General features: G+C 38.2%; 1 protein-coding gene across 13 annotated transcripts in view; it reads left to right on the forward strand.

Moving 5' to 3' along the window:
• Fam13a (family with sequence similarity 13 member A) overlaps window positions 1-27,321 on the forward strand; it is a 344,751-nt gene that overhangs the window by 287,345 nt on the left and 30,085 nt on the right. For all 13 annotated transcript variants that reach the window (XM_047567594.1, XM_047567596.1, XM_047567597.1 and 10 more), the window contains 4 exons: window positions 6,380-6,566; window positions 16,264-16,340; window positions 16,718-16,760; window positions 24,862-25,009. In XM_047567594.1, the coding sequence (XP_047423550.1) occupies window positions 6,380-6,566; window positions 16,264-16,340; window positions 16,718-16,760; window positions 24,862-25,009 (455 nt within the window). The remainder of the gene's footprint in view (window positions 1-6,379; window positions 6,567-16,263; window positions 16,341-16,717; window positions 16,761-24,861; window positions 25,010-27,321) is intronic.

Below are 27,321 nucleotides of genomic sequence, written 5' to 3' on the forward strand. Positions count from 1 at the left end.
AGGATTATTTCCATGACTGAGCAAAATTAAGGAACTGCTTTCTTCAGTTTTTTAACAACTTGAATCAATCTTTTTTTTAATAGTGAATAAGCAAAAGGTTTTTTCCCCTCAAATTTTACTTATTCATGGCACTTACATTGATGATTTTTAGGGTAATTACTACAAGAAAAAATAATTTCAAAATCTATTTTGGTTACTGTGAGCACCCAAATGAGAGGAAAACTATTTCTGCATGTTTATTTTGGTGGGATGCATGAAATTCTGTTGATAAGCACTTCAGTAAATCTGCTCAATTAAAAAATACAGAAAAAAAGCTGTGATACAAAACACAAATGAATAACTACCATTCACATTATTATAATCACAATTTAAACTGCTGAGAAAATAATTTTATACAGATAATAGACTATATTCATATTTCCCCTGAAAGTTCTGTTTATTTTTATTTACTATAGCCTCATTGTTTTGAATTTCTTATTAAATGTCAAAAACTAAACAAAACCCTAATTCCCCTCATTCTTTTTCACCTGGACTCATAATCTTCACCAAAATATTTGTTATGGAGAAAAAAAATAACTTCTTTTGACTTAAAGAAAACCAAAAAGATAAATAAATAAATTCCATGCAGTAAAGCATTGAGATGGTAAGGTCTGTATTAACAATGTAATCTCAGAAATAAAGCAGTATTTTTTAACTTTATTTTATTTTGGGGTGGGGGTACTGGCAATAGAACTCAGGGGCACTTGATGACTGAGGCACATCACAGCCCTATTTTTGTATTTTGTATTTTATTTAGCGACAAGGTCTCACTGAGTTGCTTAGCACCTTGTTTTTGCAGACTGGCTTTGAACTCAAAATCGACCTGCCTCAGCCTCGGGAGCCGCTGGGATTACAGGCGTGTGCCACCACGCTAGGCTTAATAACTTTATTTTATTTGTTTATTTTTTTATGTGGTGCTGAGGATCAAACCCAGTACCTCACACATTCTAGGCAACGCTCTACCACTGAGCCACAACCTCAACCCCGATAAAGCACTATTAATGATAAAAACCCATTGATTTTACCAGTGACATATACAGTACTTTTCTAAAAGAAAACATTTGCCTTAGAATTGGTGGATAGGAAGGGTGTTTATAACGTTCCACTTAGAAAATAGAAAAACCATAGCATTTAAAATTAGCTACTGACTGAGTTTTATAGAAAGTGTTAGGCATATAATTAGTGTTCTGCCTATGTTTTACTGTACAGCAAGTGTAAATTATTCATTTAACACTGTTCTTACCCTCTGCCTCATTTTTTGCTGAATGGAATGTAGCAACACTTTGCATTTTTAAAATATCCTCGATGTACATGACATCTTGCTTTCCACCCTCTTTGGACAGAAGGAAAGCAAGAGGAGGTGGGAAGTGGTAGTGTGCACGATAGTAAGAACAGGGTGATGTGGGTGTTTGGTGGCAGCAAGTGGCAAACAGTGGAGATAAGGTCAAAAATGGACAGGGGCTAGACAGGGCCAAGAAATATGAGACGGAGGTTAACCTCTCCTGCAGAATTTAAATATAATTTCCCAAGTCCATGCGCTGACATTTTTTGCATATGGCTTGTGTTTAACTAGCAACATGGAGGAACCAAAGGAGATGGAGAGTGGTAGAGACTGAGCACGCCCACGGAACTCTAGTCTCACTCTCAAGTCAGATTTTCCCTCCACTGCTCATTTTGGTCCCTGGTCCTGGTTAAGTCACAACCAGACATTGAATAAGAGGATCTTATAGACTACTGGGGTACTGTCTGTAACCAAGCTAGCTTACAAACAGTCCCAGCATACTCTTTTTCCTTGGCCTAGGCATGCAGAAGTCCCTTTCCTGTGCTCCTTGTTTACATCACCCTGGTAGCCATGAAACGCCACCCATCCAAGCTGACCCACTAGGTCGTAGTGGAATGTGAATAGTTAACCACCAAGTCTTCCTCCAAAGTCTTCTCTCAGCTCCCCAGATCTTCAAGCAAGGCTTTTTCTTAAGGCCTCCAGCTACAATTTTGCCCACCCAGCTTTGTGTGTTGGGGAGGGAGGGACTAGGGATGGAGTGCAGGTACTTTTCCACTGAGCTATACCCTCAGCCCTTTTTTATTTATGTATTCATTTATTTAGATGCAGTGTCTTGCTAAGTTGCTGAGGCTACACTTAAACTTGCATCTCCCACCTCACCCTCACAGATCTCTGGGACTACAGGGTGTGCCACCAGGCCAGCCCCTGACCCAGCTTTGACCCAGGTCCATAGTCCTTTCCTCTAGCCCCCTCTCCCCACGTGGCTACTGGGTGCTTTCATCCTTTCTCTCACTTTCCTTGGCCCAGGGCATTTGTTCTGAACCTGTTTCCCTCTAGCTCTGTTTTTTTTTTTTTTTTTTTTTTTTTTTTCCTTTCACTCATCTTCTTGCTTTTAATACCTTTCCAAGTGGGCTGATTCATCCAGCATCTCCACTGTGGTCTCAGATTCCTTCTTTGACTTTGAAATGCCACCATGAAGGTCCCCTTCAGTAACCCCAGGAGAGTCATTAACATACAAATTGTGAGGTCAAAAATAGCTTATGGTAAATGAGTTATTCATAGTATATGTTTAAACATAATGGATTCATTTATTTAAACTTCTTATCAGGCTTTGTTTTAAAAAATAAGGAAAGATTAAGCTAGAGTTTGTAATTTTCTATTCAAAACTATTAACCTTATGCAATGATTGAAAAATGTTTCCAAAAATAGAAATTCATTTTACCTTTCACAACTTAAAACTGCAGGCAGTTAAAAAATACTCTTGAAGCCAATGGTGAATCATTTTGGTACAAATGATTTGTCCTTTGTCTAAATTTATAAGGAAATATAACCAGTCTCATATTATTTGCTACAATAAAAACATAAAACTGTAAGGAATATATTTGTTATGTATAAAGATTCAGTTTAACTCATTTATTTTAAAAATCTGCCATCTAGCAGGTAAATACAAATGTTATAGATCTTGCTGATGGGTATATGGAAGTTTGTTGTATTGGTTGCTCTACTTTGCATATTTGAAGAAATTCATAATAATTTTTTTTTTTTTTCAAAAAAGCAAGGCAGTGCTGGGCACAGTGGCGTATGCCTGTAATTCCAGCAGCTTGGGAGGCTGAGGCAGGAGGATCATGAGTTCAAAGCCAGCCTCAAAAAAAAATGAGATGCTAAGAAACTCAGTGGGATCCTATCTCTAAGTAAAATACAAAATAGGGCTGGGTATGCGGCTCAATGGTCAAGTGCCCCTGGGTTCAATCCCTGACACCAAAAAAATAGCATTCGAAGGAAGATGGTTTAAATCTTCCAGAACACATTGAACTGAAAAACCAATCCAAATGCTATAAATATATTAAATGTATAAATATATTTAAAATTCTATGAAGTAAAAAAGAAAGCATGCTATGTTGGGTGAGATAATAAATAGTTCAGTAGTGTTTGATTATTAAGTATATATGCAGGCGTGAGGAGGAAACCCCGGGGGGGCGGGGGGACACTGGAAGTGAAACCCAGTGATTAAAATGAGAAACCATAGAGCTAAATTCATGTCAAATCTATGAAATGGCACATACCTGCTCCACATAGTCACGATGGCCGAGACACATTGACGCACCCAAACACAAAGACTTTCCTTTGGGGAGAACAGGATTTCCACATAAGCACAACTGCACTACCAGATTTTCATTTATTTATTTTGAAAGGATTTATTCCAGTTACTTATTCACTATTCCAAAAGATTATAAAATAAACTCTCATTTGATATTTAAAAATAATTTTTAGCTTTCATATTAGTCTTCTTGGGCTTCTGTAACAAAATACACAGATTGAATGACTTCAACAACAGACATTGACTTTCTTATAGTTCAAGAGCCTGGAAGACCAAGGTCAAGGTACCAGAAGGGTTGGTTTCTAGCAAGAGCTCTCTCCTTGGCTTGCAGATACCCATCTTCTCACTGTGTCCTCACATGTGTTTCCTCTATGCACCTGCTTTCTTGGTGTCTCTTCTTGTACATGTGAGGACAGCACTCATATTAGCTTAGGGTCCCACCCTAATAATATTATTTGACCTTAATTATCTTCCAAAAACTTTGTCTCCCAACATAGTCACATTGAGTATTAGGGCTTTGTTGTAGAATTTTGTTTTGTTTTGTTTTGTTGGTGGAACTGGAGACTGAACCCAGGGGTGCACTACTTCTGAGCTACCTCTGGTGCCCTAACCTGACCTTTTTAAAATTTTGAGATGGGGTCTCATTAAGTTAATAAGGCTGGCCTCAAATTTGTGTTTCTCTTACCTGAGCCTCCCAAGTCACTGTGGGATTGAGGTGTGTACCACTGTGCCCAGCTCAACCTAGGAATTTTGAGGGGACACATTCAGTTCACAATTCAGTCCATAATAACTTTCAAGTGTAAAAGGCCCTCCATTAAAAAATTATATTTAGTTGGTAGAGTGCTTGCCTCACATGCACAAGGCCCTGGGTTCAATCCCCAACACCACAAAAAAAAAAATTATAATTGGACACGTACCCCAGAAGTTAGGAAAAATATGAAGAGTGATAAGAAGATACACCTTAAGTTGTAAAACAAGTGATTCTGAGCTTAAGACCAAACACACAGAAGGTGGTCTCTCAGTGCTCAGAGGAGGGTGTGAGCATGAGGTGTGTGCTTGCATGTTAGTCTCTGCCAGCTTCGCTTACTGCCTTCAATTAGTTTATACTTAGGTAATTCTCATAAATGTGTAAAAATCTTTTACATAATTATGCCAAATATGTATAACTTCTACATTAAGAGTTGTAGAAAAGAAGGCAACTGCATTGGCATACACTTATAATCCCAGAAACTATGGAGGCTGAGGCAGGATTATAAATTTGAGGCCAGCTTCAGCATCTTAGCAAGACCCTCAGAAACTTCAAACCCAGTTAAAAAGGAGCCGGGCATGGTGGCACGTGCCTGTAATCCCACCAATGTGGGAGGCTGGGAAGGAGGATCTCAAGTTCAAAGTCAGCCTCAGAACTTAGTGAGGCCCTGAGTAACTTAGTTGCAAGACCCTGCCTTGAAATAAAACATAAGAAGGACTGAGGATGTGGCTCAGTGGTTGAGCACCCCTGAATAAATAAAATCCCCAGAATAAATAAAAAAGAAAAAGGGATGGGGATGTAGCTTGGTGGTAAAGTGCCCCTGGTTTAAATCTACCTAGTACCAAATAAGAAAAAGAAGGAAGAAGAGGAGGAGGAGGAAGAGATGACTTATAAAAAATAAGACCAAATTAAATATTAGAACTAAAAGTTACCCAAGATAGTATGACTTTGAAAATATTATGATAGTATTTAATTCATAATTTTGCCTCCATTATAGCCCAAGGGTATGAATTTAGATTGCAAAAATAAATATTTAATGTTATCTTTCATTTTGAAATATGGTTGAAAAGACAGTAAAATATGGTATCTATTTTTATTCCTTAATTCATTTATTTCAAGTTACAGTTTTAGAGGTTAGAGAGGTACATTAACTCATTCTTACCATGAGGGAGAATAAAATCTCATTCATTTCTTCCTTAATAAGCCATGGTACTATGCTGATGGTTTAATTTGTTCCATGATATAGTTTACAAAAAGAAAAACAATGTTTTGTAAGGAATTCAATTTTGTAAAAACATACAACTTTAATGTTTAAAGTACATTAAAATGTTTTGAGAATATTAAATGAATTAAATTCTATAATTATGACATTTCTATTTTAATAAGCCTACATCTTAGAACTCCTACTGCGAAGTAGCAAATCCATATTTCAGTTAAAATGCTTTGTATGCCATAGTTTTTATTAAAATATGATTTCTACCAAATTATCTAATTCAGCGAGATTTAAATATTAATGTGTTTTTACTCTACTAGAATGTCTATTATTTGAGAACATCCATATTCCCATTCTAAAATAAAAATAAAATATTCCCATTCTAGAGAAGACATTGTGTTTTCTTTTCAAACTTTCCCCACATACATTGTATTAATTTATAATAATAAAAGTTATATATATTAACATCTACCATGAATAATGGGAAATTTTATAAACTTACATTTCACTGCCTATTTGAATACAAATTACTCTTGGTAAAATACAAAAGTCATGGCAGAAACAGCCCTTGCCAATATGCCTCTAGGAATAATTTATTTTAATGTGATTTGGGAACCAGGCATCCTCAGGAGTGGTCTCCACTGAGATTTTGATCAAAGATGCAAATTGAAGTTTCTGGGTATTCTTCAGACTTCCAGTATATTTGATTCAGTGACAGTATTACAAAATGCTTCCTTTACTCTTTAAAATAAAATTAAGCTGCTTTTTCTTCAATTCAAGGGGACTTATCAACAAAGAAAATATTCCTTCTGGCTTCAACAGCCTTGACGAGTGTATCCTGAATACCCAGGAAGTAGAAAAATTACATGAGAACACCTCTGATTATATTGGAGAAAGAAGCAAACCTAAACGTCAAAAATCCAGTTCTAAACTATCTGAGTTCCATGAAAATCAAGACAACCTTGTGGTAAGTGAATATTTTATGAGTTTTATTTGTAGCCTGTTAAGAAATATCACAGCTCTTTTCCTTGTTTTACTAAAAAGTAAAAAGTAATTTCAGTGTTGAGTTTTACAGAATTATAGAATATGAGTCCTGAGAGAGGCTTTAGACATCCTAAGTACATATATTTGTATTTCCCTTTAATAAATATTAAAATTAAGAGTGAGAAACATGATATTATGCCAAAGTAATAAGAGACAACACACACATTGATTTCCATGTTATATAAATTGGTCTTATTTTCATCTCATTTTCTGAGCATTTTTACATTTTATTTTAATACAATTGTTCATATATGTATTCATATATAATAAAATTGCATTTTCCTATTTTCCCCATTCTGTTTTTTTTTTTTTTGTCTATGATGTGAATATGCAAAAAAAGTTAATGAATGAACTTAAGGTAAAAGAAAAATAAATAGGAAAGCAGGATCTACTATCTTTGTGTTCAGAAATCTCTTCATGATTAAAAGTTTAGTTTTAAATCTATACTTTATATTTTTTCCAAATTAACCAGAAATAAAAAGAAATTAATCACCTGCATATAGTTACCTCAGACCTGAAGCTTGAGTCATTAATTCAATGTACAAGTTTGTACACACATGGTTCAGTCAATAACAATATTTATTCAGTATAACTGTTTAATATCCATTGTCTTTTCTCATTCATGCTTCAGTTTTACTGAAAAGCGAGAACCAAAATGTTTTCTAGTTCTATTTAGCTTAAAACAATTAACAAAAAATTAACTAAAGATAAATTTTATGATGAAACATGAATTGGAGTCCCTAATTAAACATTTTTTTAAAAGGCAGGACCCATTTTTATTGTTTGGTGGACAAATTTTCTGGTTTGCTTAATCTCTGACTGGTTTTCTAGCTCCATGGTGGAATTTTTGTACATTTAGCAAAACTACAGGCTGCCTATTTTCCCATTGTTCATTGCTCTGTGTGCTCAGAAAGATTCTCAGTATTCCCCTAAGTACAATATCCACAAATACAAATCTAGGAGAAAACATAATTATGTTACTCTCCCCAGCCAAATTTTAGTATTTTATTTCTAGAAATAAGCTGATAACTAAAACGGACAGAAATATTCATCTTCTGATTTATGTCTGATATAGTTATTAAAGAATTTCAGCTTTAAACATATCTGATATGGTTCTTAGAGTAAAGAATTTAAGTTGTGGAATCTTTACATATTAATTAGCTATTTTTTAACATTTACAATATATTCTTCCTTTTGGAGAAAAGTAGATGTATGTGGGAGAGGGTGGTGGGGATTAAACCTGAGTCTCACATATGTTAAGCATGTATGCTGCCGCTGAACCATATCCCCAGTCCCTAAAAAGTAAATTTTCAAATGAACTAAATGATGCTAACTTCATTAACTCCTTAGTTGGCCCAAGGTTTGCTTATCTGCCAAAGAGTTTTATGATGATTAAAAATCTGAAGCTTGGCTTTATAGCTTGCAAAGAATATACCTTTTAGTTTGAATCTCTTTTACATGAACTTAACCAATCAATAATTCTTTCCCACCAGTAGTATTATCTTAAGCTACATAGGTGGTAATAGTTAATAGAAGCAGAAAAGGACATTTATCCTTAGAATATGTGTTTGACTGATAAAACTATGGGCATTCGCATTGTTTAAAAACATTGGGAGGAAAGATCCTTGTTCTGTTTTGGTGTTTTGTATATGAAAGGATTTGTCCCTGCTCAGGTTGCCAGTTTCCTCATTCCAGGATTGTGCGTGTCACATGCTAGCATAGCTGAGCTCAGTGGACCATGTCCTTGTTGCAATGAATAATTTAAACCCTGCCAATATGACTTAGAAGAAAAACTTCCTCATCTGTAAAGTGAAGGTATTCTCAAAGATCTTTTCTAACTCTCATATTCCATGAATTTTAAAATCTAATCTTCACAAGTGACCACCGAAGCAGAGCCAGGAGACGCAACAATGACTAGTATGCAGACTACATCCTGAAGGCTGTTGTATATTTCACTTCTCACTTATTTTTAACCTTCTAATTTTACTTTCCCCAAATTTCCTTCAAAATTTTCCCTGCCCCATTTCAAGATCTGTACACTCAGGTCATGTATTTGTTTTATAGCTGAAAAAAAGAAAAAAGGAGTAAAGAGAAAAGGGAGAAAGAAAAAGAATTTTATATAATTGTATTCCTTCTATGTACCAGAAAACATTTTAGATCCTAGGGATGCAGCAGGGAGAAAAACAGACAAAATTCCTGCCTTCAGGGAGTTTTCATTCTAATGAGGAAAACAGACAATGATTAAGCTAGATAAGTAAAGCATAAGGTACATAAGATAGTGATAACCACTAGGAAGAAAACTAAAACAGGGACTGGTGACAGGAATTATGAGGGACAGGAGATGCAACCTTAATAGAGAGGTCAGAGAAGACCTCCCTGAGAATCTGATGTTGGAATATAAAGACCAAGAAGAAGTCAGGAAGCAAGCCATGGAACTGGATGTGCAGGTGCAAAGACCCAAGGCAGTCAGTTATCTGAAATGTTCAAGGTCCCATGGAGACACTATTGTGGTCAGAAGCAAGCAAACCAGGTGAAAGAGGCAACGGGGAAGGGAGGGCAGATGAAGCGAGTTGTCATCTATCTCTGGAAAGAGTAAACGTGCCTTTATTCTGGCTGAGATGAGAAGCCAGTGGAGGCTTCTTGAGAGAACTATGATCTGACTGACTTAAGTTTGGGGTACCAGTGTGTCAAGGATGGACACTAAAGTAGGCCGAGGTAGCAGCTGGGGACGGTTAGGAAGCTCTTGCCATACTTTAGATTTGAAATGACTGTTTAAACTGAGACTAGGCCAGAGGTAGCATATATGACTTTTGCACAAGATTGTTTTGGGCCAGTTTACAGAGATGAGGAAGGCAGAACTTTTGAGAATGGAATCCTAGGTTCAGTTTTGGACGTGTTAAAATTGAGCTGCCTGTTAGACCTCTAAAAGGAGTATCAGGCAGTTAATTGGATTGCTGAGCCTAGAGCTCTAGGAAGATTTCGCAGCTATACAAATGTGGGCATGATCAGAACTGTAGATGATCCTTAAAGCCTGCACATGGGAGGAGATAAACCATGGAATGTGTGCACAGAGAAGTGCCCTGAAGCACACCAACATTTAAATGATGGGATCATGAGAGGCCAGCAAGAGACTTAAGAAGAAACATCCAGAAAAGTAGAAGAAAAATCAGGTATGTTTGGTATTTTAGAAACCATGTAACAAAGCATCTCAAAGAGAAGGGAGGGTCAGATGATAGGGGGAGTAGAAGACCATGAGTTGGACCACTGGAATTAGAGCTCAAGGGTGATCTCAGTAAGAGCAGGAGGAGCAAAACTACTCTCAAGGGAAAATGGACAGAGAGTAGCTAGACAGTGAGCCTGACTGCACAGTGACAGCCTGACTGCACAGTGACAGCCTGACTTCACAGCGACAGCCCTGACTTCATAGTGACAGTCAGCCCTGACTTCACAGTGACAGCCTGACTTCGAAGTGACAACCTAACTTCAGAGTGACAGCCCTGACTTCACAGTGACACCCTGACTTCACAGTGACCACAGCATAGCCAAAGAGGAGAAGGCGATGCAGACAGCAACAGGCAGCTTACAGATTTGGTGCCTGCACAGCAGGAACTCTCTGAGCACCTTTTTCCCCTTTGTCCTTCCACTTCTCAAGGATATGACGACCAGCAGAGGTCAGGGGACTCAGAGGTCAGGGGACTCAGAGCTCCAGAGTTTAGTGTAAATTGTATAACACAAAGACCCCAAACTCTGAGCTCAGGTCAGAGTATCCAAATGCTCTGCTTTACCTCCAGTTATTACCACCTTCCCGACATTTCCCTCTCCCATCCATCGCCCCACCTGACCCACCATGCACACAAGCAACACATACACATTCTACACACACACATACATTTTTCATTACCTCCTTTCCATTGGCTCATTTCTATTGACCTAGAAAAAGGTGCGAAGAAAATGGGAGAACAGGACATCTTGGAGACCTTTGGGGTAGCTAGAAGAATGGAGTTGCCATTCCCAAGATGGAGAAACCGCAGGAGGAGTGGCAGAGGGTGCCAAAAGTTCCAAATGGAACTTATGCTTATGTTAAGTATGAGATTTTTGTTAGCAGAGAAGTCAAATAGGCTGTTAAATTTATTAATCCAGAGTTCAGGAAAAGATGAAATAAACATGTTTGGAAGACTTTGGCACACCGTTGGCGTTCAAAGCCTTGAGAATGGATGAGCTGAAACCTAGGGTTTGAGTATGGACAGTAAAAGATTGGTCCAAAGATGGAACCCTGAGACCTCCCAACATTTACAGGGTAGGCAGATAAGAAGGTGCCAGCAGAAAAGACAAGAAGCAGTAGTCGCCAATTTCCAGTACAACATGGGAACAGAACCTTTTGAGATTTAAGTAAAGAGAAACTCAGAAGAGAAAAATTAGAGTAGTGAGTGACCATTTCACACATGTGTGGGTAACCTGCAACTACCCTGAGGGGAGCTGTTTTGTGGGAAGGGGGAGGCTGGTTAGATGACGAGGAATAGGAGGAAATGAATTGGATACAAGTTTGGAAAATCTTTGAACAGATTTTGCTCTACAGAGGTGGAAAAAAATGAGGTATCCACTAAAGAGAATATTAAGAGAGGGTTTGTAATGGATTGGGGAATGGTTTGACCATGAATCACTCAGATCTAAAGGCTGGGGTAGCTCAGTGGTAGAGCGCAGCATGCACAAGCCCTGAAAAAAAAATGGGGGGTGGACAGTCCCCCGACCCCAGTTCCATCTTCTTGTGTTCCAACCACAGTCTGCCTTTCATCTAAGAAAAGTGAATGCCTTCTAACTCTAAATCGACTCACCATGTTTATGTACACATCTAGATTTCCCTTCCTTTGCATACTATCAGATAAAGAAGAATGCACTGTGCTCTTTGATCTCGGTGTTTTGTCAATTGATGTTTCATGTTGCTAGTGAGATGGAACCTGTAATAAAAATGAAAGAAATATAAACATTGAAACAAACTAGAGTTGGAGTCTGGTTCTACATGTACCATCCTATCCCACAGGAAAATTGAAAAACACAAGTGAATGAATGGTTGCTGTATTGTTTAGTGTCAATTGTATAACACAAAGACCCCAAACTCACTGTCTCAAACACAGTAAATTCTTTCTTATGTGATAATCTGCAGCAGGAGTTCCGGCAGGGTCTGATAGGGTGTGCTTGCAGTATTTCGGAGACCCAGGCCAAATGTATCCCTGCCCTCTTCAGCAAGAAGCTTCCAGAGCACTCTGGTGGTTTTCACATCCTTTTCAGTTCACAGGAGGAATGAGCATCGAGAAATGCCCCTGGTGGGATATTTTGTTGGCCAGGCCTAGAAGCCACATATATCACTTCTCATATCTCATTGAAGAGAAGTTCTGACTGATCCCACATGAGGCTAGGTAAAGAACTGTTGCTGAGCAGATGGCTGCCTCATGACTGTAGAAGAAAAGGAGAATGGGAGCTGGTGGACAGCTAGCAAGCTCTTGGGGTGGGGCCTCCTTTATGATACCAATAGTTCTTTTGAATATGAATTAGTTTTTCCATTTTTAAGCAATAAAACATAAGATGTACAAAAGGGTACAAAAGGGACTCAGAGCTGCCATTGATCCTCTGTTAATGAGACGCTATCAAATACTGTCCTTTTAGAGCTCAAGGTTAGAGGAAGAACCTGTTTTGACTAACAGCCTCACTGCAGCCTTCAGTTTGACCTGTTTGTCTGTGGAGAGGAGGCATTTTTGTGTGTGTTCTCTATAAAGGCCTTGTCAGCAATTTACAATTTTAGAAGACAAATTTGTTTTTGCTCCAAGTGTTTTCAAGTGCTTCAGTCAGTGGTCAAACCGGTTTTGAGTCTAGCTCTCAATGCTAACACATAGAGGAGGGTAAAAAAACTTACAAATAAATTCCACAGTCTAAAGCTAGCTGTATCAAAGTATTTGCTTTTTTTTTTTTTTTGATTTGAAGGTTATAGTTATAATTAAGGAGACCAGTTTCTTTTTAATTGAACTCCTTCTTACATCCAAAAATTATTAAATATATTATGTGCTAGTGAATCTGTGTCTTGAAAGTCACCGATAGGATTTAATGTGAGTCGGAATGTTATAGATTATAAGCTAGACCTTTTCTGGTTAAAAAAATTAGAAGAAGCAATTTCATTAAATTATGCTTAATGTCACAATATGGTTTTTTAAAAAAATCTTTATTTTATTTATTTATTTACTTTTATGTGTGCGGAGGATGGAACCCAGTGCCTCATGCATGCCAGGCAAGCACTCTACCACTGAGCCCACAACCCCAGCCCCACAATCTGTTCTTCACTATATTAAAAAGAGTAACTGGTACCTTTAAAAGAGTCAAAATTTGGAAGAGTAATTAAAAATTAAGGTAGTAAATCAGTTTTATAAGAATTCTATGACTTTAATTAACCTTTAATAAATGCATACATTAGTGATCTAGTCTATTACCACACCTAGAAATAGGTTTGGGACATAAAATGATTCAAAACCTTCCAAAGTCCTGGTGTGAATATTTTTCCTAGAAAAATACTGTTAGCAGCTACAACATACATGAAGGTCTAGCAGCATCCCTTCCAGTAGAGGCATTCTGTATTTCGGCCTTATTTTGACCTGCATGTGACCTTTTATCCCTTGCTTCAACACAATGAAGTGAGGAATTATTGATCCTTTTCTTTACCTTAATATTTCCTCCCTAAATCCTAGTAAAGGGTGGAAATTAGAATTTATAAACCATTTCATGCTCATGAAAGTAAGTATTTTTGTTAATGTACTCATAGATCCTTACTACCCTTGTCCAGTTTTGTTCTGAAAAAAACCAGAGTACTTTGCCAGTACTTTGAACATTCTTCAGAGGTTCCCCGTTTCCAAAAGGTATAGGTGTGACCCAGCAACCTTAGCAGAGGAACACTGTGTGCTGGCATGCTGGGTCCTGGAACCATACCATGAATATTCAACAGTCTCCACTGTGTGGAGAAACAACATAACAACAGAAATTGTGGGAAAGCTTTAGAGAGGACTGCTAACACTACTGAAAGTCAGCATTTGTGAATGATGTCTGTTAAAAACTCAGGTTCTTGGAGAGCTTTTTTTGTTTGTTTGTTTGTTTGTTTATTTTGGTACCAGGGATTGAACCCAAGGGCACTTAACCACTAAGCCACATCCCCAGCCCTTTAAAAAAAATATATATATATACATATATATTTTATATATATATAATATAAATATATATAATAATATATATATATTTGTTGTTGTTTGTTTGTTTAGAGATAGTGTCTCATTGGGTTGCTTAGGGCCCTTTCTAAGTTGCTGAGGCTGGCTTTGAACTCACCATCCTCCTGCCTCAGCCTCCTGAGCCTCTGGAATTATAGGCATGTGCCATCTCACCCAGCTTCTTGGTGAGCTCTTAAACGTGGGATAAACACTAACAGAGGACAGGAGAGAACTGATGTCAATACTTTTTGTAACCCTGCAAATCAGTTCTTTTGTAAATCTTTCTTTTATGTAACATAACATTTTTCTAGAGTTTTCAAAATCTATATCAATTATATTTTGGTTCCTTCTTTGGTTCCTTTAGAAAAAGAAAATCAATCTTCTAACATCATCTAACTGAAATATATCTAAATCTATATAATGCTATTTATGGTTTATTTTCTGTCCCCTCCTTTCTGACTATTTCTTAGCTTTAATCTGAAGATGTTTATTTCTTCTGAAACACTCATTTACATATCATTTTAAATGTATCATTTCATCGACACTTTTGAAATGATAAGACAGAGGACTGTGGTTTCCCTAGGAATTTTCTGTTTCAGAGCTTTAGGAAAACCTAATACTACTGCACCAGATCTTTCACTAAAGATTTTGATAATCTATTGAAGATTGCCAATGGGAACAAAGGTTCTTTGTCATAGACCTATCCTTCTTTATCAGTAAGGTCACATTCAGGTAATAAGAGCTATTTTGCTTTGATTTAATGGAAGCCCTTTTATAGAGGGCTTTTCTGATTCCAACTTTAAAGAAATAACTATAATCTAATGTTGTCATATTTATTTTTTTATTTCTCAGGTCCATTCTAAAATTATCTAACTGTATAAATTACCTAAGCGAGTAGATCGATGCTCAGTATTCTAATGGGAGATACAAACACTGTCTTTCCAATTTCTGGGACACTCTTAACTGTGGACAAATAGTAAAATGTTTTCCTTGGAGATTTCAAAGCTTTAGAAATAATGATAACAGCTAATACTCATTCAGTGTGCCAGGCATTATTCTAGTGCTTTACATGTATTATTTTGCTTAATCCTCCTGGCAACTCCTTGTTAAGCAGTGTTGTCATCTCCATTTTCCAGATAAGGAAATTGAGGCTCAAGTAGAGTCAGACAGTTGGCAGTTGATGGAGGTAGAATTCTGAGCCAGGCATTCCGACCCCAGAGCTACTATCATAATTATTCTGTTATGCCATCTCCCTTCTGTTCTTTGATGGAGCCCAGGGTGTCAAGCAGAATTCCAGACAAATTGGCCAAACCAACATAAACAGAAAATAATTTGCTCACCTACCAAGCCCAAGATTAATTTTCTACTTTGATTATATGTTTATTTGATGGAGATTTTTATACATGCCAATTTCATGGGATCATTGTGAACCTTAACCAGATTTATTCTTAAAGGGCTTTTCATAATGGTAGGTTATTAATAAGTAGGTGAACACATGTTGCTACCATGCTTGCTCTTCATTTATCTGGATGTCATGAGATAAGTGGATTATACCTAAAATCCCTTTGATGCAGATGTGAATCTCTGAGTTCAAGGAATTCAGGTCCAAATTTCCAGGATAGCTATGTTTTTGAATCTACTAAATTTGCAAATAAGCAAACAAGAGAACATTTAATCCTTCATGGGAATGACTTTTTCTGCACTCAGTCACCTGAATTATTTTTAGAAAGCATTGGCCTGTATTCACAGAGGCAGTCAAAAAACCTTATAAATATGTCTGTGAAAAGCATAAACCCACTTGATCAGCTTGAAATATATAATATTTGAAATAAATTTTCTACCTTAGCTAATGTAAAGAATAATATTAAATATTGCAGAAAGAAAGGTTCTTAACTCTGTTTCTTTCTATGGATGTTTTACAACTTAGGAAAAAGTTACCAAATCATATTGGCAATTTATTCTGCAAGTATATTAAATAAGCAGTGAATTTACATCAATTTCTAATTAGATTCAAGATTAAATTATCTGATTCTAGTCCTAAGCCACCCTGATTCTCTGACAATCTGAGTTTTGCTGTTGAGCTTTTATAAAAGATGCATAATACTTAACAAAGACATTATAGGGCACAGTGACCATTTCCATAATGCAGTCAGATATCTTTGTTAAAGGAACAATAAAACATAATATTCAACTCTATACAAGCAGAATATAATAAACTGTCCTAATCTTACTAGTTTTAATGAAGATAGAAATATGAGGACTATAATTAGTTCTTATCCACTTATTATCTGATTTTTCTGCTTTAAAAAAAAGGAGAGTCTGCTGTTGCATATTTCTTATGCTATGCCTGTTGGGCAACCAATAACTGTTCTGTTACAGAATGTGGAAAGTCTCAGTTCCACACGGTCACATGAGAAGACTGGACCTGATGATGTTGAACTGATGTCCGATGAAAGGTAACTTCAGAATTTTCTCTTCACATTGTTTTCAGGGGCATGAAAAAAAAATTTTTTTTTTTTGTTTAATTCAATGTGTGTTATAAGAACTAAGAAGAAGAGAATTAAAGGACTATGTTGACTAACGATATTTTATAGCAAGGAAAATACTTAGAAATAGAAAATCTATAATGGTACTTTTAAAAACAGGTAACGATATATGTTTGTGCTTCTAGTTTTTTATTTTTGTTTTGTTTTGTTTTTGAATTTTATAAAAATTTGTCTTAGAACTACTCAGCCCATTTTAAAATAAATGAAATCATCATATGAATAGATGAAAGGCATTGTTGTAAAACAAGTGGGTATTTTGTGATATTTTGTTGTTCCTCTTGTTTTAGCAAAGAAAATGAAAGAGGGGGTGGACACACCCAGCATTTTGAGGTGAGTTGCAAACAAATAACTGTGACAGTCTGTTGGTAAATGACTGAGTGTGCACATGAAGCCTTATAAACCTGTCAACAAGGGACAGTGAGGTAAGGACAGGGCTGTGTTTGAACAGAAAAGTGAATGTCTCAGTTTAAAGATTCTCAGAGAAATGGGCTTTTAAAATTATTTTATCTGCTGTGAAGATAAACTTTAACAGCATGGGGGCTTCTCTTTATAGTTTCTATGGAATAAAACAAAATGAAAAACCAAAGGTACTATGTTTTGATGCACTTTTAAGTGATTGAAATATGTAAATAGTGAGTTTTAATGCATCTGTCACAGGGACTATCTCATTAATTATCAAGTTAATGTAAATTCAGTTTGAATTGCTTAATCTAATCCATTTTCTGAGTTCTGTGTCTCAGTATAAGTAAACAATGGAGAAGAAAATCTCTAACTCCCTTACATCATCTGTATTCAAGTTTCATTTGCTTTCTGGGCTTCCGCTTGCCCCCTTGGCCATCACCTTGCTGTCCCAAGTATTTGTTTTCCCTTGTCCCTAGCTCCAGCTTTCATGCAGCGTGCTGAGCTTCATTCTTAATTCGTGCATGTATATTTAAGCTACTACTTCTAAATATTTCCTCCTCCAGCTTCAATATTAGCAGGTTTGTTTTGGGCAAGAAGTAAAGCTTTTCTCGCCTTCTTCTTAAATTCTGCCTGTTGATATAGTAATTATATAGAGAACTGTTCCTTTAAGCAAAAGATTCTTAATCTTTGTTGGACACGGACCTAATTACTGATGAATCTATTCATCAACATATATTAAATTTGACTATGTACAGATTCTGTGGTAGGAATCAGGATTTAATGACAAGTAATGGTCCTCGCCCCCATGAAGTTTTACAGTCTGGTAAGTTTAAAATCTGAAAGCTGAGGTTGGGGGTGTAGCTCAGTGGTAGAGTGTTTGTCTTGCATGCACAAAGCCTGGGGGTTCCATCCCCACCACAGGCGGGAAAAAAAAAGTTGAAAGCTATGAATCCCTTAGAAAATTGTACACGTATGTAAAATTTGGCATAAAAATGCTAGAGATTAATGAGTATTCCCCTCCCCCCCACATACCTGCTAATGCTGTAGACTCCTTTCAATTTCTCTGTTCAGTCCTTGTCGTGGACACGTCTTCATTAACTTAGCAGTTAATAGGAAGGGGATGCTTCCTCTTACCGACTTCCCAGTTTCCAAGTCAGTTCTTCCATCTCTTATTTCCAACTCAGTTATGTTCCTTCCTTGGGACCCAAGCAATAAACTGACATGCTTTCCTTGTCCCCAGGTACCTTTGTAAAGAGCATATGTCCTCATGAAATGTTCCCCCACCCCTATTTTATCTTTTCCCAGACATCTTCCTCTGCTTGCAGCTATACCCTACTCATCATGCCAATGAACATCATTTTAAAGAAGGTTACCGTGCTGCCTCTTGCAGAGGTCTTCTCAGTTCCTCCCTTTTATGCTTGTCAACTTTTATGAGATAAAAGGGAATAGTGTGACCCTGGTGGGTAAACTTCACAGCATGAACTCATAAATTCCAAGTGGCACCCAAACTACATTTGTGCTGAACTTGGTTTGCCATTGTCTTTCTGTGGACAGCTCCGTGGCAGCGGATGAATCATGGGGAAAGAATCCCAAATCCTTCTTCCATGTGCCAGGTGCTATTCTTACATGTGTCACCCATATGCAGCTGCCAATCAGTGCCCAGCTCACAGTTGGCACTCCTTAAGCAGTCACTATTAATAATCATTGTCATCAGGACAGTTTCAGTTAGGAGATAAAATGAGGTGGTGAGTTAAAAATCTAGACTAAGCTCTCCATGTCATCTTCACATCAGTGCTGGACCAAAGGAGGCAAAAATAGACATCATTCCACAGGACTGGAACCGTTTCATCATGTTTTTCTTTCACTGAAAGATATTTTATTATTGTTCATGAAAGACTGTGAGAAGAACTGTTTTCCAGTATTAAATTTCTCCCCTTGTGTCAGTGTGTAGATGTAGCACTTCCTAAAATTTATTAGACCACCCAAATGTTATCTGGTTTTCTGGTAAAACAGCAGTAATCCCTCAATTTCAGAGATGAAAACTAGGTCTAGACTTTGATTCCCTTTCCTAGAATTCTGTTTAACCACTATTTATTTTGCTTCACGTCTCCTACAGCATCGGATTGAGATACCAGAATTTATATGCCCACTATGAATGGATATGATCATTTCTCTAGTTTCATTTTCCCTTAAGATGGGTCTCATTCTCATTAATATTGTCCTTTAAAAGTCTTCTTGTCAACTCTCAGATTCATCAAAGGTGACAGGGTAAATGACAGCTATTGAGGGAAAGTGGGGTTTTGATTTTCTTTCTTTTTTTTTATTAAACCAGTATTTCCAATTTCCATTAGAATGAGGACAGGCAGCAGACAGACCCATTGTGGGTCTGCTTCTCCAAGGCGGGCACAACAATGACTTTACTTTTTAAATAATCAATTTGCATCCATAAAGTATGTTTGAAGGCATATGTCGAAAGTGAACACCCACTTAGTCATTTATTACTTGTCTTTTTCATTTCTTTTAATTAGGTAACTAATCTGTCCCAAAAGAGGGTCTGTTGAGATCTCAGATGGGCATTGGTCAATGAGAGTCACCCGTTTATTTACATCCCCTATAAAAAAATTGTTAAGAACGGGGCTGGGAATGTAGGGGGGCCAGGAGTGGCTGTAAGAACATATTAAATAGGTCACACCTCTTAGGGGAACGACAGCTAGGTATTGAACAGAGTTCCAGGAGTACTTTCTTAGACCATTTCTACTTCTTATGTGGTGAGCTGGATTGAATTTTTTCTCTAAAAGTTTTAGAGTCTCTTCAGAATGCCCCAAATGAAAGTACAGCTTCTTCAGGTACGTTTTAATAGAATGTCCTATGTGAGCCGTATGAAATGAGATCACACAGGAAAGAGTGCCCTAGGCATATGGAGTCTAGAGTATTTGTTCTTTTGTTTTTGAACCCCTTTCACAACTAAAAGCATCAAGAGCCTTGTCTAGATTCTAGAAGATATCACTAAAAATACAGAGCTGTGCTTACAGTGGAATTTATACCTTAGTCTTCAATTTCTTCTGATGTTATTTTTTTATTGTGAAAATAATATACTCTTCTTATAAAATCCAGAATATTCACTAATAACCTTACAATGAATCTCTTTGTCAAGGAAGCAAAACAAGTAAGAATTATTAGCTACATGGGAGGGTATTACATTATCAGAGCGAGATCACTTTATGTCAGAATTATAAGGTCAATGAAGTGTTAAATTCCTTCAAGGTATTTTTACATTCTTTATGCTTTCTAAGCCCACTGCTTAAGAGAGCTTAGAAGCATACCCTTGATAACAAACGAGACATTCATCATAAACAAAAGACTGTTTCCCTTTTTCTTATCCTGCTTAAAAAAAAAAAAAAAAGAAAAAGAAAAAGGAGAAAGTGAAGAGAGAAAGGGAGAAATGGAGGCTTTCCAGTTCAGACAGAATTAAATTAGTCATCACAAGATCTCAAGTGTAAACCTTTATTTGCCCTGAGAAGGCAGATTTCTGAAACATCCTCATCAGTAGTTACCAAAGGGTATTGACACTTTGCAGTTCACATGAATTTTGAAATTTTGTTATGTCCATTTTCCTTTATTGTCAGGCCAAACAATAAATGTTTATGGTTCCCTGTGGTTCTTCAGTTAATAACTGTGGGGGGTTTTTTCCTGTGCAAACTGCATTGTCCAGCATACTCTCAGAGTTGCCATTCTTGGATCTGGTAAACTTTGAGGTCACTTTCTGTCCTGTGCAGAAAGGGAGAAGAATTGGAACAAAAATTTATGACCTATTTGAAGCCAGGGAAATGACAAGATCAGTCAAGTCTGGGGATAGGAAAAGTCAGGCCAGCTAAAAAGGGACAAGTCTTGGCAAAGATTAGACTGCTAGACTCAAAGTTAATGTCTCCTTGACCTGACTGTGAAGTTCACCTGTGGCCCCAGGTAAGGGGCCACACGGTGTTGAACCCAGGCCTTCTGCATGCAGAAGCAAGCACTCTACCAAATGAGCTATAGCCACAGCCCCTCCTGTTTTTCTTTTATAACATGTGTGACACCAGCACTTGTACATTCAAAGTCTCTCTTTCTCACGAAATCCCATGTCTTGTTCACTCTGGAATTCTGGTACCAAGGACATATTATGTATTCAGTAAGCACTTGCCAATGAGTGAACAGGGAAGGGAAGGCGAGTAGAAATGGAAATAGCTTTTCTTTTAGAGTTACTGTGGACCCTCTTTCTATACAGACTCCTTTTAATCTTCACAACCACCTTATGAAATGTTGTTCTTGTATTAAAGAAAAAGCTAACATTCACAGAGGTTGGCTCACTGAAGGTCTTGAAGCTAGTAAAGCTTCAAAAGTATTTAAACTAGTGTTTTAATTCAGGTCTCTGCCTCCAAAACTCAATCTTTTCTACCTATCATGTTGTCTCCTCTCAGAGTCAAACCCTCAGTTTACCTCCAGACACAAACATTTAGTGTATTTTCATATGGGATAGCATGTTTGCCAAGGGTTTGGTGTGTGACATCATAGCCTAAGCATCTCTGAGTTGAAAATTATGAAACTTATTTTCCTCTGATTTAACTGAGATATTAGACATGTAAACAAAAAAAAGTTGAGACCCAAATATTTTGGTATTTGAGACTTCCCTGGACATGTTGACCTTAATGATCTAGTAGGAGAAACAGATAAGCAAATAGACAGTATTTGCCGTCCTTATGATAAGCGCACTTAGCGCGAGCCCTCTGGCAAGGTGCTGCAGGGACACCCTTTGAAGGAAGAGATGTTTATGCTGGTACACTGCTGAGAACCTCCCCAGCTTCTCCATGAGCGCCACCGGGCGGCATCCCTGCTCCGTGTGCAAGGAAACCAGCTGCTGCCCGCTGTGGCCCCGTGTCTAGGGCACCTTGGCAGGTTCAGTGACCAGAAAGGAGGACCAGAAACTGAGACCTGGGCTTCTAGGAGTTTCAGGCAAGTGAAAGAGCAACCTTAGGGGTGGATCAGAGCCCAGCAGGACAAGGCAAGTTGTGCGTGTACTTCTACAGAAGGGGAAAGCACTCCCTATGCCAGTGTGTTCGCGGCTGTGTAAGCTGGCATAAGTCGATGGAGGAGGGATGTCTCTACTGTGATGCCAGAAATCAGCTAGAAAGTCCAAGAGCTGATGCAACTTAGTCTAGGTTCATGCTGAGAATGATGCCTCATCACAGCCTTAGCGACTCAGGTGGCCTCAGACGTTCGAGGCCAATCTCAGCTACTGAGCGAGACCCTGTCTCAAAATAAAAAGAGCTGGGGATATAGCTGAGTGGTAAAGCACCCCGGGGTTCCAACCCACTACCAAAAAAAAAAAAAAGAAAGATGTTACGGAATGCTTAGCCCAGTGTGTGAGAGCTTTATCAGTCCGCATCTGCTTAACCGACACCCTCATCTTCTGCCATCCCCCTGCCCATCCTAAGGGCCGGCTGCCCTGAACCTCTTCTCTCACTGCGGCCCACGTGGCACACCCTCAAGCCTGTCTTCACACTTTCCTCCTCCTTCCTTCTGTATGACCGCCCTTCTCCACAGCCCTGCCCACCACACCTCTCTGCCTCTAAGCAAAACTGCTGCTGCTGATTCCTGGCAGAATACTAGTGGCTCTGCTCTCTCATATTTCTCATGATGCATTTAAAATTTTGCCACATCCTTTGTTGTACCAATTTCCCCTCCAGTCAGTCATAGGTGCTTTCCCCCACTCCCCTCGCTAGAAATTTTTATCTTCATGTGGTGCCACATGATGGCAGAAAGATTGAGGGCTTCCATTTGTGTGTCTTGTGGCTCCAGACCTTGCTTACCTCCTCTCACATTTTTGAAAGATTTTGTAAGATTACTATCATTAATGCCATTGGAAAGACTAGGAAATGGAGGCTCAGTGCAGGGCCGCAACCCCACCGGGGCACCGACTGATAGAGCCTTGCTGCAGCTGGGCACAGCCTCTCACACCTGTAATCCCAGTGACTCGCAGGCTGACACGGGAGGATCTCAAAACCACCCTCAGCAACCTAGCCAGACCCTGTCTCAAAATAAAAACTGAAAAGACTGGGGATGTGGCTCAGTGGTTAGGTGCTCCTGGGTTCAATCCTGGTACCTAAAACAAGAGCCTTGCTACAAACACAGGTGTGTCTATGAGCAGTACTCACGTTCTTCCCATGGCATGATGGTTTAAATACTTGGTGTATGTCCTCCATGTGCAGAAAACACCATATTTAAAAGTGAAATTGTGTTTTTAGTATTCTTTCCTTTTTTTGATGCCTCTGAATATAATAAACCTTATAAATCTTGGTGGACATTTCTTTACTGTATACATACTCGCTCTCCTTCTCCCTATCTCTCTCTCTGACACACATACACACAGCTGGTGACTGACTCTTAACTATTAAAAAGCTGACCCCTGGATACAAGCATTCAACCCTGTTCCATTTAGGATTCAGCTCAAGGGACAAATAATTTTTGTGACATAAGCATTATGTGTTTTGTTTTGTTTCAATAGGCAAACAGCACAGTAAGTGTCTTAAAGCTCCAGATTTATTTGGCATTTCCATCTACTTTAGTAGTTCATCACGACCTGGTTGATGATGTTTCATTTCATCCCAGAATGGGAAGAGAATACCCGTCCTTATGCATCATTTAATGGAAATATCATAGTAAAAGCACTATTCCCCTGATGATTTCAAAGTGGGTTGGATAGCTACTAAAAGTAGCTGCAGGTCTTAAATAGTGCTTTATTTTAAGCATAAGAACATTTCTCCTACATTAATGAATTCACTTATGACTTCCAGATGTTCTTCGTTTTTTCAACTAGTGATAGGGTATTTGCTAAAATAAATTTCCATTTGCTCCCAAAGAAAATAGTTTGTGCAGATCTGTGCTACTTGAAAAATACATCTGTGAGTAGACACTTCTGTTAACACATTTGTTTATGATTTTACAAGAGCAGGAACGGTGACAATGACTTGGTTTGTACTATGCCAGAGCAAGGTTAAAAGAAAATCTCAATGAAACAGAATCAACTTCAGTGCTACCTTTTTAAAACACAAACCACTGCTCTTGAATATCAACCTTTGGGGGAGAGTTTTCCCTTCCCTCAGATGGGTCGTTGTCTGGTGTAGACGCTGCCAATGAGCAAAACCAACTGTAACTGAGTATTTAGTATTCAAAGTGGATGACTAGGAGGAAAGCGAATGACAGTTGCGTATTTGTAAGGTATAAATTATGCATCACCGAATTGCCAGTTCTTGGCATTTTACTTTAAAAAAAAAAAAGTCACGCTCCCTGTGTAATTCTGGCTCATTTCCAAAGTCCGTATTCCTTACTGCTAGCTGAGCTGAGATGCCAACTCCTGTGCTGTTTGAATTGTGCAACAATGCTTTAATACCAGGCTCCTGCATAAATAGTCTGTCTTCCCCATACTCTGCAAGAAAACAGCCACAGGAAATCTGGGAATAAGCAGCTAGCCCCACTTAATTGATCTGTGCCTGTGGGCGGCAGGGGAGTGTCCACGTCCCCGGCCTCTCTCCTGCCCTTGCAGGACTATTTACTAAGGGGCAAAGAAGTCTGTGTGCAAAAGGCACCGCGTGTTGCTACTCCCGCCTTAGCAACAGCGCGGCTTGCTGTTGTTTACAGTCTGGAGAGCCATGCTCCTTTAAGGAAACACAAACTCCTTTCCCTCCTTCCTGGCCCCAATCAGCAATCATCCAGACTGTCAGCTGCCTGCAGTTATCAGGACGAGCTGCCTGAGGAAATCATCTTGTTTCTCTCACTGAAGAAAAGTTAAAGGAGCAAGCGCAAATGGACAGCTGCTTTTTGCATGAGAGTGGCCAGCTAGTATCCAGGGGGCATCAAGCTATGATTTTCATTTCTGTGCTGCATGCGTTAACAGCTGTGGCTCAGGAGGTCTCATCCAGGAGTGAAATTGCTACAGACGTTTTGGGGTTTTGGTGAACAGTACCTATTGGGGGACATTGTGCTGTTATTGCAGGGCACCACAATGAAGATCCAGGAGCATCCCAGCATACCTGATACCAAACAGCAGAGGAATCCAGACGCTGACGACCAGCAGGAGAGCTTTGTCTCTGAAGTGCCCCCGTTGGCCCTGACGGCATTGTGTGATGAGAAGAGCTGGGAAGGTAGGTGATAATCAGCACTTGGATGATTTAACATCACAAAAGCATATATAAATAAGCATATGTGAGAGGCGGGTGTGTGTGTGTGTCTGTGTGTGCCTATGTGCTCGGCATGCAGAAGTAACAGCATTTCTAACTGACTGAAAATCCTTCACCTGGTATAGGAATGTGTCAGGTTAAACATTGCCAAGGGTAGTTGCAATCTAAGAAAGAAAGTGTACTTGCCCTTTATCACAGGGTCACCTTGCCGTCATTTTATTTTTTTTTACGCACCAGGAGTAGTTATGTGTCTTTTCCTCCTAGTAGTACCCAGCAATGTGCATTTTGGATTTCTTTGAGTATACCCCATCTTCCCACGACTACTTTCCAGTCAGCTACCACTATCATTAAATCTCTCTGGTTTTCAAGAAAGCTATTTTGCTTCGCTTTGCTTCTGTTTTTAGGGATCCACTATTTTTTTTTTTTTTCAACTGCAGTTAACAAACTTGGATTTGTTTATCAAAGAGAACACTAAATAAAAGTGCTCCTTACTGAAACCCTATAACACAGTATTTTAGGTTGATTTTTTTGGAGACTTTTGGTGAAAACAATAGAAATACACTTTGAGGAAGACAAGGGTAGACTGGTTGAAATTGCATTACAGGGAGGACACTGCAGCGTTTTCCTCAAGCTGCTTATTCTTTCATGATCCCTGTGTCTGCATCTAAACATGTATCAGTGTATGTCTAAAATACATGCCAGTCCGCCCCTGTACTCTGTGTGGGAAGGCAAGGACCAGGGAGGATCATGCTGCTGGTTTCAGCACAGAGGCATGACTTAGCAGAGAACCACAACTATGAAAATCAGTCCTTTTCAGCACCCAGATTTCCTCCTTTCATTCCCTACCCTCTCCTCCTTTTTGGTAAAAAGGAGGACTTTTGGTAGGACTGCTTATGTACGGAGATGTACATCAGCAGGAACTACTGCTTTTGACCTGAGACGCAGGATCAAAAGGTGATGGAAAAGACCACAGGTGAAAAGAAGGAGCCCAGTTATGCTCCTGGCAGCCAGGGCTCTACTGAGAACAGGCAGACTATTTTTATTCTAGTCCTCCTTCCTGTAATCTAAGAAACCTGTTCTAGTTCTTGCCGTATAATTAGGCAGTCAATCTGAGATTTTGTCCACTCTTTCACAATATACTTACTGAGGGGGGAAAAAAGATGTGTGGTGGTTTTGTTTTGTTTTTAAGTGATATATTTCTGGGTACTGGTTTGTTTTTGTTTCATTTTTGTGTACTTTGAAATAATCGAGTTTTTAATTCATGCATTGAAAGCAGCCTGCTCTTCCCCCACCCCCAAGAGTCTCATGGTAGTCACTGTTGCCTGAATAAAAGAAAAAAGCAATAATCAAAATCAAGACTGTTTGGGTTTTAGGGATATGGTCTGATATAAAGCTCTAGATAAAAACCAGGACTTGAGATATGAAATCAAATCAGTCACCTTTCCCCACTACTACTCCTCCTGAAATGGGCTCAGTTTGATTATTGTTATCTTGAGAGATGATAAATCTCTAGCACACTTAAAAGGACTAATGTAAAGCTAAAAATTCTAGAGCAGTTGAAAGGCAATTTATAGTATTCTTAAAACTTTTCTTAATGTAAAGAAATTTTCTGCAGGTAAATAATAATAATAATGTAAAGGAACCAACATTTTATTTTGAAATTCTAGATAGAATTTTTAGAAAGGTTATTGGGGAAAAAATTACATTACATTCCAAATGGGCTTAGGAATATGAATAGTGTTATCCATGTAATTTATGAAATACCTTTCTATGACTTTTTTTTTTGCCAGTTACTACATTTACTATTGAATTTGCATATCTTAAAAACCACATGGATTTATTTTAAGACCGTTTTGATCATTTGGTTTCTACTCTAAGTGAACTTTTTAAAATTATATATTTATTCCAACTTTCCAAGTTGCATTATGATAGGGACATAGCCATAAGTATAGTTGAAATAATGGGATTTCTGCATAAAGGTAGATAAAATGAGAACAATAAATTTCATTGCTAAACTATCACCTTTTTATAGCTTCAATAAGAAATAAATGGTGACTTTCCAGTAAGCATGGAATTTTACACCAATTTAAGCTGTACATGTGAAATCAATGCAAGAAAATATATCAGTGGAAGTATTAGTTACCCAAAACACATGAACCAATGTCCATGTGTAAGCCTCCATCCTTGACCTTCCTAAAGCCACTGTGTGGAGTCACCCCTCCTTTGGGTTTGCTTGCTTGTTCCCTGTCCCCACACTATATTAATCCTCTCATTGA

This window comes from Sciurus carolinensis, chromosome 10 (assembly GCF_902686445.1).
Source record: "Sciurus carolinensis chromosome 10, mSciCar1.2, whole genome shotgun sequence".
NCBI classification, from domain to species: domain Eukaryota; kingdom Metazoa; phylum Chordata; class Mammalia; order Rodentia; family Sciuridae; genus Sciurus; species Sciurus carolinensis.